General features: G+C 39.7%; 2 protein-coding genes across 3 annotated transcripts in view; one reads left to right on the forward strand and one right to left on the reverse strand.

Annotated features, from left to right (window-relative positions):
- Positions 1-542: 542 nt before the first annotated feature.
- xk (X-linked Kx blood group (McLeod syndrome)) lies at positions 543-11,075 on the reverse strand. 2 transcript variants are annotated; one of them, XR_012098929.1, is made up of 4 exons: positions 10,596-11,075; positions 7,887-8,149; positions 5,788-6,973; positions 3,394-3,527 (listed from the first exon to the last, which is right to left on the reverse strand). XR_012098929.1 is itself a non-coding variant. In XM_073045575.1 (3 exons), exons 1-3 carry the CDS (start codon positions 10,838-10,840, stop codon positions 2,734-2,736), a joined length of 1,302 nt encoding a protein of 433 aa, XP_072901676.1. In that variant the 5' UTR covers positions 10,841-11,073; the 3' UTR covers positions 543-2,733. The 2 variants fall into 2 exon arrangements, 1 of the variants encoding a protein (XP_072901676.1); XM_073045575.1 differs by lacking the exon at positions 5,788-6,973 and having other exon boundaries at positions 543-3,527; positions 10,596-11,073.
- Positions 10,306-13,679, forward strand: part of LOC140727801 (gamma-aminobutyric acid receptor subunit rho-3-like) — a 56,466-nt gene continuing 53,092 nt past the window's right edge. The window contains exons 1-2 of the mRNA XM_073045574.1: positions 10,306-10,957; positions 13,565-13,675. The gene's annotated coding sequence lies outside the window, so the exon portion shown is untranslated. The remainder of the gene's footprint in view (positions 10,958-13,564; positions 13,676-13,679) is intronic.

Consider the following 13,679-nt stretch of genomic DNA (forward strand, 5'->3'; position numbering starts at 1 on the left):
AAGTGCATGGTGTCTGATTTATATTTCTTCTCTCCTGCTGGCGATGGCTCACACTCAGCTGAGCCTTACTGCATGCTGCAAGGAGAGTTACAGAATTACCATTCCCTGCCATTGAATTATTTCAAACATTACACAACATTACAGGAGCTCTTCATGCCAATGGAGAAAAAATATGCTGAGTTCAATTGGTATTTTTCAAAATTACAGACCTCCTCAATGTTCAGGGATTGACTCCAGCTGAGATTCCATACGCCACAAGGCAAATGATCTAATTCAAAAAATGTGATCGGTGCAACAGGTAGAATATTTCACCAGTTAGTGCATGTTACGCTGGGCCCATGTTTTGCATTTTTGAACTAAATTCAATTCAGTAGGGTTTCATGCTGTTTCCACCTGGAATGTAACTTGAATAATCCTAACTGCTGTTGTAGCACCACTGATTGGAAGTTTGCTGCTATGATGGGTGTGGGGAGAGTTTTCAGTGCAGCTGCAGGATTTAGTATCTATCCTTACATAAAATGTATCTAAATAATAATGCAAAATCATTATGCATCCATTTATTTAATATCATTGTCAAGCATTTGCTACATATAGAAACTTCAGAAACACATAAAATAATATCCTTAAATAAAATACAAACTTAATCATATTAATATATACAAATTTCATTCACAATTCACTTCTGTTCCACCGCAAATATGTACAGGCTTGTTTCGTTGCCTTTGAAATGATACGTTTTCACAGATGTGTTGAAACCTTGCACTTCTGTACCTTAAGGTTGAAGTATTTAAGTTTGAATTTATTTCAAGTAATTTAGAATTATTTTTAAGGTAATATGTAATGAAGATAATGTGAAAAGATTTTCAACCTTTTTTCTCATAATATTGATTCTGTTTTACTCTAACTTGTTAATGCACTGGTTTTCCCTTGTACTGGTGATGAGTCAGGTCACTGCCCACTTGTCTGACTTGTGCAGCCCATTTCAGTAAACACAATCTAATGATATCTGGTATGTTCAACCCAACAACACGTGAAGATCTGTTGAAACATAATCTGCTAGGCAATTAGTTTGGCACACTGATGCTGCTATCATGTCAGATGTTTTACATGTGTGCAGGTCATGGAGAGCCATCAAGTAACAGTCATATAATACACACACACAGTTCTTTTGGCACCATGTCTATGCCGACTATTAAGTATGTAGTCTGCAGTCTTCCAGGAGCTGGCCATTCAAGTGCTTGCTTAAACAGTTTTTAAAGGTGTTCCAGATTTCAAACATCTTCTGGGTGAAAAAGATCTTCCTCAGATCCCCTCTAACCCTCTTACCTCTTGCCTTAAACCAACACCCATCAATTTTGGGTATCTCTACTCTAGGAACTGTTTCCGTCTATTTAGCCGATCTACACTCATAATTTCCTCCACCAGGTCTTTCCTCAGCCTGCTTTGTTCTATGGAAAACTTGCCCAGTCTCTTAGTCATACCCATAACTGAAACACTTCTTCCTATGTAACATCATAATGAATCTCCTGCAAACTGTTCCAATATAATCACATATGTAGGTGCTACTATTCACTGTATAGGCCTTAAGAGTCTTCCCGAACTGCATCACCTCACACACATCAGGATTAATTTCCATCTGCTTTTGCTCTGCCCAACAGATCGATATCATTCTGTAGTCTTGGACTATCCTTCTCAGTATGAATACTACAGACTTCCATGTCATCTGCAAACTTACAGATTATATGACCTATATATCCAAACTGGAATAGATATATGTATTCAAGTGAGAGTGTTGACTCAAATCAGACTTACCTCTCATACACAAACTCATACACAGAGACAACAAACAGTTGTGAAGTTACATTCTGAAGTTTGATTGCACTTTGATAATTAATTACTTTTTGAAAATAAAATATAATTAATTTACTTATTATTGAATGCACTTATTGTTCTACTGGAAAGCATATACTGAAATTACAAAACCTCCCTTATTATTTAGGATTTATTCGAATATTCCTTGAAGAACTTTGGCATGGGCTCTCACATTTTAATGAGAACCTTAAACAACAGTCCAGAATAAAACTACATACTTCTACTTATTATTTTAACTAAGTAAAATAAAAGCTAAGACTTATGTTGAAGATAGCAGAAAGACAATTATCAGAGGATATATAATTTTAAAGAGAATGTTTTCCAGAAATCAAGAAATATGTTCTCAATACAATTGTCATAAATACTGTACACAATTAAAAGTCAGCATTTTCTAATACTGACACAAAGAGCAGAGAAATACTTTCTCATTTATTACTTTTGTCATTAGCAGTAGTTCACTTTTTGTGAGCATCTTTAAAATGAAAGATGGATGTGGCATTATAAATATTTTGGCCTGCAGGATAGCACCAGAAGAACAAGTTATGGAAACCGAGGACACATCACAGGCAATTTCTACCTGTTCTACCAAATACGTCTGGGTGTAATAGACCCCTCCTTTTGCAAGTAGGGCTTCAAGCTGGAAAGCTGGTTTTGAAAAGTTTTCCTTAACGTCTCACTGAAATGTATTTGCAGTTGAAACGTGGCAAAACGCTCACCTTTTACGGGAATTATAAAAAACAGATTCTGTCTCAGGCACATCTGTTATTTATATGTTTACTATGTCAAAACAAAATGGATATATATATATACACATATACACACTAAAGAAATGGTCATCTCTTTTGCAGCTTAAGGTTTCATCTAACTCTGAGATTCACTGATAGGTTCGGGGCCCTGTTCATGATCATTAGCATTATTTGGCTCCAAGCCGGCCTTTTCTGTGGATCCAGAAGATTTGCAGCAGTCACATCTCAAACAAGTAAAGTGAATACAAGCCAGTAATACTTTGGAAATACTGGAGGCAAAAAGTTTTTTACATGGGTGGCAGAATTGGTAAAATACAAGCATAAAAAATATTGCAATGCAGTAGCCTACTAACAACTGCATGACCAACAGAGGGGCACATATGTAGCTATAAATATCAGTTCTGTATATATACCACAGGAGAAGAAGAACAGAATTTTCAATGAATCGAAACATATAGTAGACAGCTTGTCTATACCAGTTCTGTGACTTATTGATTAAGTCTGCATCACTTAACTTGAGTTGAACTGCAGACCAACAAAACATATTAATGCCAGCATAAAGAAATGTAAGGCAACATAATACTATAGTTGTACCCACTCTGGTAAATGCTTTTTCTATGTTCTCGGGGAAAGGGGACTTGCTCCTCCAGAACAATATCCATGGATAGAGGAAAAATGTGAAAAGGTTGAGGAGAACCACAGGAAGGATCCAGATCTGTAGGACAGAGCTGAAAAGTACCAAAACAACAACTCTGGTAGCAATCTCAAAGCTTCTCCACAAGAATATGCAAACATAGGCTGCAGGCTTCATATGCACCTCATATTCATCATACTTGATTTTGATAGCAAGGATATTGCACCGCAAGGCTCCATACACAATGGTGAGCAGGGAAATAACCATTAATACTCCTAAAAGTGAAAGAGGACATGCAATATTGACATCATGCTAACAGGCAGAGCACCAATTTACAAGGATTACAAGAATCAATTTTCAGGTAAATGTACGAAAGTCTTATCTGTCAAATTTCATAGAGTTCTTGAGGTAACAACAGCATGCATTGATGCAAGAAATACAATCAATAATCTACATTTTTTCAAAAGATAAGGCACTAGATTAAAAAGGCATTCAGAGGTAAAATCTCATCTGTTTTTTTCCCACTGGAACTTTAGGCCTAACCATACTTAAGTTTATTTCTGAGAATTTTGCACTGCATCTGTAGCTCTGATGGACAGTCATAAGAATCATCACAGAATTTTACCCACCAAAGAATTAAAATGTACAAGGAATAGACATAGGAGACGAGGAGTAGAAGGATGACCCGATTTGTAACTTACCTTTGTTTGATTTGCTGGTTACACTTTAATTAGAACATGGAACAGTATGCACTGTACAAGCAATTTGGCCCACAGTGTTGTGCCGAACTTTTAACCTGCTCCAAGATCAATCTAATAACTAAATTTCAAAATAGCAGAACAAAATCATCATTAAGAATTCAAAGTTCTGCTTTAATATATATTTTTTAGTTTCTTCAAAGTGGCCCACAAAAGAACTGCTCCCAATAAAGGAGGCTACTAGGATCACTAATAAAGAATTGTATGAGCCTTGGAGCGCTACGGAGGAAGCTATTTGTTCCAGCAAGGCTACATCATCCCTCTGCCAGACCAATCCAGTCAGTCCCATTCCCCAGCTCAGTCCCTATAACCTTCTTCTCCATTAAGTATTAATCAATTCTTTTCTGTGTCCATCGTCTGTTCAGGCAGTGAGTTCCAGATCATAGAGTCATACAGTCAGCACAGTAACAGGTCCTTTGTTCTGACTGCTCCATAGAGTCATACAGTCACAGAGTCATGTGGTGCAGTAGTAGGTCCTGACTGGTCCATGCCAATCAAGATTCACATCTAAGCTACGGTAGTTCTATTTGCCTGTTGTTTGGCCAAAATCCCTCTAAACCATTCCTCTCCACATATCTGTCCAAATATCTTTTAAATGCTGTTAATGCCTGTCTCATCCATATACGGACCACCCTCTGGGTGGAAACACTGCCTCTCAGGTTCTGATTAAATATATTCCTTCTCACCTTAAACTGACAGCTTCAATTGTTTTGATTCCCCAAGCCTGAATAAAAGACTACGTGCATTCACTAAGCTCCTCATAGTTTTACTGTATGCACCTCTATGCGATCACCCCTCATTCTCAAACACCCCAATGAAAAACGTCCCAACTTGCTCAACCTCTCTCTGTAATTCAGTTCATCAAGTTCAAACAACATCCTCATACATGTAAATCTCCTCTGCACTCTTGCCAGCTTAATGATATCTTTCCTGTAACATGGCAGCGAAAACTGAACACAGTATTCCAAATGTGGCCTCGCCAGTGTCTCGAACAACAGCAAAATATCATCTCAACAACTGCAACATATCATCCCACTATTTCATGACTCCTTGCAATGGGATAAAGCCTTCCCTCAAACCACCATGACTTTTTTTTTGTTAATTCTCTATTTCTGCCAATGGGAACATTTTATATTTTTGTTCTATTTATTAGGAGTTTTCATGATTTTGAACACCACTATCAAATCACGTCACTATTTTTGTATGCCTAGGAGAACAATCCCAGCCTCTCCACTATGAGCACGTGACTTACAGTATCATTCTTGGGACTATTCCACCGAACATTTTCTGTATCCTCTCCAGAGCCTCCACTTCCTTCCTATTGCACAATGACCAGAACTGGCCAAATTAAACTCATGAAAAGCTGTTTACAATACCACTTTTTTCATTGCAACAATCCATTAGTTCTTGCTTTTCAAAAGCAATGTATTAATTTTGTTAAAAATGCAGCCTATTTTTAAGTGTCATGTTCCTGTCCTGGCTTCTCCTTATAATAAAATCATAATTTGCTCAGTGTCCATTTCTCAGTTCACTTACATCATCAATAATAGGTTGCCTGGCCCAGCTGGTCCTACCTGGCAAGTGTGGCTACCTGGCAAGCACCTTTTTCCATTGCGGAATATTACTATATCCCTATTGTGGTAGAATTCAGTTATTAGCATCTTCAATGATGGATTTTTCTCTGGATCCCACTTCAGCATTCAGACTCAGGGCTGAAAGTACAAAGCATAGAGCATCCAGGGTGAAGACTACCATAAATTTGATGTGATTTACATACCTGAAGCAAGCTGCTGATGGGTGTGTGGGCCCTGTCAATCTATAAGTAATTGAAATTCAATAAACTACAGATGCTGGAAACCTGAAATAAAAACAGAAAATGCTGGAAGCAGTAAACAGGTCAGGAGAATCTGTGGAAAGAGAAACAGAGTTAACATTTGAGGTCAAAAATCCTTCATCAGAATTTGCTTTGATATTTCATGGAGTTCTGGTTTTGTGAGTTCCTAGTCCAGCTCAAATTACCCTACAGTAGAGGCTGAAACTCTGTCCAAACCTAATGGGACCCAACTGCATATGCTGGCTTCAGGTTGGGCCCCATTGTGTATCCAAAAAAGTTCATTCTTAGAGCTTTCTTGGGTTGGGCTGGGTTATAACTTCAAGCCTAAACAGACCTCTATGCTGCAGGTTTTAGTGACACAACAGGCTTCTGAAAGGACACATGCTTTGTGACTACTGCAGTTGTTGAGAGTAGCCTAAATAGTGAGACCGTGCAGGGATCCCAACTCTGAGCTACTCTGTAAAATTTGTTCGGTTTCAGTGTCTGAGCAGGTGGCTTGGAAAGTTAAATGAAATAATGGCATGTCTTCATCCTCACTGTCTTCATTCTCTGTCCTTGTTACCAGCTATATCAATTTAATGTCAATCATCTAAACATGCAATTGGTCATCTTGCTTTAGCTAATGCTTCTGAGACCGGAAAGTAAGAGTCACATATTATCTTCATAAGATACTTCGGAGTAACTACGTGAGTTGCATACTCTGTCCTTTACCTCCTCTCTTCAAATTGTCCAGGTGAAACCAGAATTCACTTACTCTTCTTCCAGTTTAGCATTTGCTGCTCACAATGTGGTCTCATCTACAATGGGGAAGCCAAACGCTGACTGAGTGACAGATTAGTAACAAGAGGTCTTTGACCTCAAAAACTGACCCTGCTTCTCCCTCCATAGACCTAATGAATGTTTTGGGCATTTTCTGTTGCAGATTGGGTGACTCGTTTTTGTGCAACTTCTCTCATCTCCAACTTCTTCCCGTTCTGATGAAGTAACAAACCTGAAAAATAAACCCTGTTTCTTTCTCTGCAGATGCTCTTTCCTCAGCTGAGTAGATCTGGCATCTTCTGTTTTAATTTCAGATTTCCAGCATCTAAAATAATTTGCTTTTCCTGAAGTTATTGTTGCCTGTATTATCCTGGAGGAAATTAAAAGCAATCATTAGTAAAACATGGTCTGGACCAGAAGACCCAAAATGTGATTGTCTAAGACACAGGGTGGTCACAAAGTGTCATAATAATGGGTGCAATTGATATCTGTCTGTTATGTCCTTGTTATTGGGACATTGCACACTATTGAACAGGCCTCATATCATTCAAGGGCTTTCCTTCTCACACGCCATTACTGTGAGGCACCCAAAGGAACTGACACAAGTCTGGGTCTGGGTCATGTTGCAGGATTTATGAGGAGAGAGGGGGCAGGGAGTTGGAGTTGTTGGGTGTCGTATCAGTTGAGGATGAGATCAGGTAGAAGGATTTGGCCATATAACCAGGATAGGTGGAGCAGATAGGCTGGCTGTGTTGACTGGTAAGGGTTGGGAGAGGCTTGGTGAGAGTTGGGTACGGAGATTGGGACAAAGGTTAGGCTGTGAGGTCAGTGGAAAAGGGTGAGGTCAGGCAGCTGGCCAGCGATCGGGGCAAGTCTACAGCAAGTTAATGATTAGGAGTTGGAACTTTGGGATTTGTGTCTCCAGGAAATTGGAGAGTCGCTGCATTTTTTTTAAAAGCACGTACGTACATATTATTCCTTAAAGAAACAATGATTAAGAAAACCTATTTGAAGCAAGTTGACAGCCTTAGACTGAAACCTGCTCATTGACACGTTATGAATACCTGTTTCTACCGGCAAAATTTGCATCTTGATTAATTTCCAGTAGCTATGTTTAGTTTAGTGCTGAAACAGCTAATAGATGTCCATTGTCTGTATTTGCATACCTTACCATGGAGCTCCCAACCCCACGCTTAATGATAGTAGTCCACAGCATAAAAGAGTTTGGTAACCCCCACCCTACCAAATAAAGTAATCCTTCAACTGGCCCAAATGATACCCACCTCTCCCAGGAGTGACTATCTGTTGCTTTATGCTAACATACAGCTGAAGAGTAAGTTGAGGTGCAGAGCCTATGAAAGCCTGTATCACTGACGTCCGGTTAAAGGCAGCTCTGTGTGTGAACAGTTTGCCTTCAGCTTGGCCCACTTCTTTCTCAATTTCTTCAGAAGAGCCATTTTTCTTCATCTGTTTCTTTTTGGTAATACTGACGTAAGATTCTTCGACTTTACCGACATTTAGGTAGATGCAAAAAGCTTCAAGACATCTGAAAAATATTAAACAGAAAGTACATTAGAACTTCATCAATTTTGAAAAACCTTAGAAAATCAAAGCCTGCTCTGTTTTCCACTGTCAGTGAAAGACCTCATGCGGCACAGCTGTTGAATAATTACTGTAATACCCTGCGCGGACTTAATTAGATGCTGACTAAATGACGCCAAAAGTGCAGATTCTCCAGTGGACTGTCACAGCCCTGCCAATCATTGCGTTTTGCTAATGATCCAGAAATTTTAACAGCATTTAGCAGCCTCCCATCTTCACAAATATTTCCCTCTAAAATATGACTTACTTAATACTTATTTCTGCTACAACATTGTTGGTTTTTATCAGCTTATTCTATTCATATGTGCCATCTGTAAGCAGTGGAAGTTTAATACTATCAAAGTATTTTTCTTGCCCGTGAGATAACAGATTGTGGTCCACGATATCTCAGCTCAGATACAGATCTCTATACACAAGCCTCCGATTCGCTGGTTTATTGCAAATGCATTTCACCGGATGGGTGTGGGTGCATAGATTCACTCTATTATTATTTGTAGAAGACTTTTCCATTTTGGTGAGCTTCAATTACAAGGAATCATTAGAATGATTTAAAATAGGAATATTGCTGACATGGTCCAAGTGACACTGACTGCGGAGTGATTGTTGGTGCCAGGTAGCGTGGTCTGAGTATCGCACAAACTGCTGATCTCCTGGGCACTTTCACACACAACAGTCTCTAACGTTTACAGACCTGGCACAAAACCGCCCCCCCCCAAATAAAACGTGAGTGGCAGTTATGCCTTGTTAATGAGGGGTCAGACTTGTTCAAGCTGACATGAAGGCCCTGTTTTACATCACTGGTATGCAAAGGAGCATCTCTGAATGAATGAGGAACCTTAAAATGGACGGGCTACAGCAGCAGAAGACCACGCTGGGTTCCATCCCTGTACTGAATAATGTGCCCACTGTACATGTAATAATAGGTTTATTAACAGGCAATATGACCTATACTTTTTCTGGTATTTTCGTGTTTAACCATTTTTTTCTGGTGAAGATGTGAACTAATGCCCCTTTATAATTAATATTTGTTTTTTTTTCTCAGAGCGGGAGGATAGGGTTTATAATTCTACAGCGATCCACTTTTTCACCACTACTGTTACGGACAAATCCCACAATTTGCTCATTATTACTCGTACCCCGATTCAATGCCAGGCATTGAGGATAATGAAATATTGGAAAAGAACAATGTCAGTTTAACCCATTCCGTCAGAATTAAGCCAACGCTGGCAGCTGAGGGCGAAGGGAACTGCATGTCGGAACGCGCCGTGATGGCTGCCCAACACAACGTGCGCATCTTGCGGAGTAACACACAACAAAGACCAACTGTGGACGGAACAGAAACGATCAGTTATTTTGCATTACTGCCTAATATTGACGCCAATCCCTTCATTATATGATATTTTCAGTGATCTATTACAGAAACATATTTTTCTATTTAATAGTAGGCTTTCTTAAAAACATTCGGAATAAGGTTCTTTGTGCTGATAATGGTTGAACTGGATAATGGTTAATGGTCAGTTCTGAAAAGGATAAAGACATTGGTGTTGAAAAGTACGGGAACACCGTGACAAGTCTCTTAGCAGGCGGAAGAACGGAATTAATTCAGAATTTTAGCGGTAATGTTTTTTAAAAAAAAAATCAAAGAAAATGCCGAATGTAATGTTTCGGTAAATGGTACGACAGTTTGAAACACCCTGCATGCTAGATCACTGTTCTGCCGGCTGTGTACCGTTCATTACTCGGGTTTAAATCGCTAGAATGAACAACAGCAAATGATTTAGTACATGGGCACTTCGTACTTCTGCTGTTGATAATTTTTAACGCAACTTTTAATACACGCATTTAAGAATCTAGTTGTTAACCTTCCCCAATTTGTCTAAAGGTCGCTGAAATTTAAAGGGATTGAAGGCAGGGGCGACTCCAGTGCGTTCGATGATACACATCCACCTCCCGCATCACCCCACCCCCGTAAAACAATTGCCATTCGTCCTGTGATCTTCAAAAACAAGATTCAGGTGACCACTCTTTTCCCATTGATGACCCTCCCCTGCGGTCTGCATGAGCTGCTGTCATGACGCGACAGAGGAAAATGCGTGGATTTGGTTAGTGAAGCCTAATCTCGTCACACAGTTTCGGATTAAATGCTAATTACCCACCTATTCAGACATTTTCGGTCGATGATGTGAATTCTCTTCCCAATTAATTAACATTGATACGGAGACGTTGGAATACAAGAAACTGGAACACTTGACGGCCCCATAATTACACTGTGATCCACGGTATCCCGGCCCATCCCCAATCACATCGCTGATACTGAGAGAGGCTACCGTCCCCTACAGCTGGCCAACATCCGTAAATAAAACTGATAGCCAGCTGGTTGGAAGGCCTACCTGACGAAAGGTCCCAATTGTAGCAGGTGAAGAAGGAGCACCAGCGGTCGATCCCTACTCACATCCCGATGGACGAAGGTTAGCGTGAACTGGACCAGGATCGATGGCACCAGGGCGAAGACAAGAGTGAGCCCCTGCCATATTCTGTCCCCGGCCGATCTGTAGGTGCTGCTCAGATACAAGGCTGCGACCATCTCAGCAGCGAAGAGAAACACCGACACGAAAATTCCGCCCGGGGGTTTCATCCTCAGAGCGTTCGTTCGAAAGAAATGGGGATCAAGGAAATGGGTTTAACCGCGGAAGAAGCAGAATGTTTCCATTGTCTCCAGTGCTGTTTGCCGCTGAACTACTGCAGACAGAAGGTGATTCGACAACCTCATATTGATTGTGATGTTCCACTAGAGGGAGCCATGGAGCCTCCAGACTGTATTGGACGGGACTTCGCTATGCGTTTCATTGTTATCAGTTAATAGATTAGCGATGACAATGATAAAGACCAGAGATAATCGTATATAAGAATATTTTAGTAAATCTAGAGTGCTGGCGAAAGACCAGTCTTGTTTATATTGTGCAGATTTCAATGCATTGCCTGTGGGGTTTGCAAGTCGTGCGTTACTCATATGTGCAAATATTCAGCATTTAACTATGACAGGAGTCAGGCAGAATTTTTCTTCCTTGTGCAGTTACTTAAGAATATAAAAAAATGGAACTCAAAGTATATGCACGTACTGCGTGCCATCTGGATTTGTATATTTCAGAGAGTCTGGTTTTCTAATGAAAGATCAAAACTCTTTGTTTTGCCTAATATAGCAATTTCCACAAATAACAAAAGCAGCCAAACAGTTTGTGTGTTCACTTCCACAGTCTTACCTCCAGCATTCCTCGGTGACGTTTTTGGACCTACATTTTCATTTTATTTATTTCATCACAGTTACATCTTCCAAAGCCATTTGGATGCACTGCATGCTGCTGATTGATGTCAGCCCTTTATACAGGGCTAGTACTGTGCTGGCCGCTCGTTTGCCAGGCATCTACAACCATAGGCCACGGTAGTCTCCAATTCAAGTTCAAGGCAATTAAAGCTAATATTTTCAGTGTCAACTTTAATTTTTTGTTGTCACACCCTGCAAGCCTCTTCTCACCTACTAAATTACACTAAATCAGATTGTAAAACAGGGTGTTAACCCAGCACCGAGATTCAATGGCATATATGGTTCATGACCAAAACTGCCTTTAATTTCTGAAGCTATCATTTCTTTCTTTTTTCCATTCTGATTTTAGCAATCACTGCTGAGAAAAAAAATGTTCTGTTAAGTTGTTAGGAGATTTTTATGGCACCTATTTAATGAACGAAAATTGGGATCACAAATCAACAATTTTAAGAATTATACCTTTCCTTTCAAAGATATCTGAAAACTATTCAAAGCTATAATCGTGGTCAAATTAACTCAAGTGGCCACCTTTATGAAAAATCGGGCCTTTTTTGTTTTAAGTCTCAGAGGACGATGCACGAACAGAGGGTCAGCTCTGCTCACGCTTCCTGCAATGAATGTTGTGGTGCAGGTGAAATCCACCCCTCCCCCTCCAGCTTCCGTGGAGATCAGAAGTGCAGGTAGTTCCCCCATTACCTCCCTCAATCCACTTCATATCATTCCTGGGAGCTACGCTAAACCTTTTTCTCCCTTCTCTCCCAAGTTACCTGAGGGCTCTTTCCAATGAGACAAGGAATTTTTCTACCTAAAATATGCATGATGCTGCTCAGGGTATCTTAGCTAGCTTCAACTCAAGACACTTACTGAAATAACTCACAAATTCCAACTGCTCCTGCTTTATGTCCCACCAAAACTTTGGGCAATAAATGCTAGATTTGCCAGAAATGCCAAGCTTCCAAAAAATGCATTAAGGACATCCATTTGTCAGGAATTTCAATTCCCACTTTCTATTCTTTGCTCACTTACAGAACTGCATCAGTTCCCTAGTTACCCAAACAGTGAATATATCCTTATAATCCAGCACATGCTGTTTTTCCCAAGTCCGTGGTCCTTGCCACTAAATTAAAAATTATTCTTCACAGGTAGGAGCCCACTGGACTTTGGTCAGTTGACTAGCTGGGCCGTGAGGTTACAGCCTTATGCTGCAGTTTAATGAGAATATTAAGCAATATGTAAACTGTGGATTGTTATTTAAAATTGCCTGAATATTTTCACATATGAGTAACGCCTGATGGAAAGAATGAAAAGAATCATCCTATGCCAATGTTATATAGGAGATCCCCCCTTTACAAAGGTAGAGCGTTCCTATGAAACCTTTCTTAAGCTGAAATGGCGTAAAGTGAAGAACCATTGATTTATATGGGAAAAATTTTTGTAAAAGCAAAAATCCTCTTTGTAATGCGAAAACAGGTTACTAACGTAGGTCTTTTGTAAAAGCGAAGTGGCGTAAAGCGAACATTGGTAAAGCGGGGGAAACCTGTACATGGAAATGGGTTACTTCAGTAAAAGGTCAGAAGTGTTTTCTTGGTAGTTTTTTATATCCAGGGATATTAGAATATTTTTCCTACTTTATTTGAAGTTGTTGTCATAAACAAAGAACAATGCTGCTTCCATGCAATAAAATGTTGAAATTACTCAAATCTCTATTTCAATCAAACAGTAATATTCAATTCTTTAAACAAAATATCCAGAGACCAGATGCAAACAGAACTGTTATAAATATCTTGGAACCAGAAAATAGCAAAGAAAGCTGACCAGCAGTTATGAAATGCCACACATTGCTTGGGTGATTGACTGTGCTCAACGCACAGTATGGCTCTGTTTCAGTGAGGCTGCTATAAGGTTGACACTAGACTGCTAGTCTCCAGCACCTCAGTGAATTTCACGTTCCCCCAGAGAGGCAACTAGACCATTTGTAGGTTTAAAGCTGTTTAAGTCTTCATAATATAATTTTGCTGATTGTTACTTTTGTTTCAGGTTCCATAAGATGCAGCATTGGTCCCTGTGTCTCGCTGTGCAAGCTGTATCACTGGAGGGTCAGCAGAACCATTGAACGATTTTGTTTATTTTGTCGCACAATGCCCCTTGGTGA

The sequence above is a fragment of the Hemitrygon akajei genome, chromosome 5 (assembly GCF_048418815.1).
Source record: "Hemitrygon akajei chromosome 5, sHemAka1.3, whole genome shotgun sequence".
Taxonomy (NCBI): Eukaryota; Metazoa; Chordata; class Chondrichthyes; order Myliobatiformes; family Dasyatidae; genus Hemitrygon; species Hemitrygon akajei.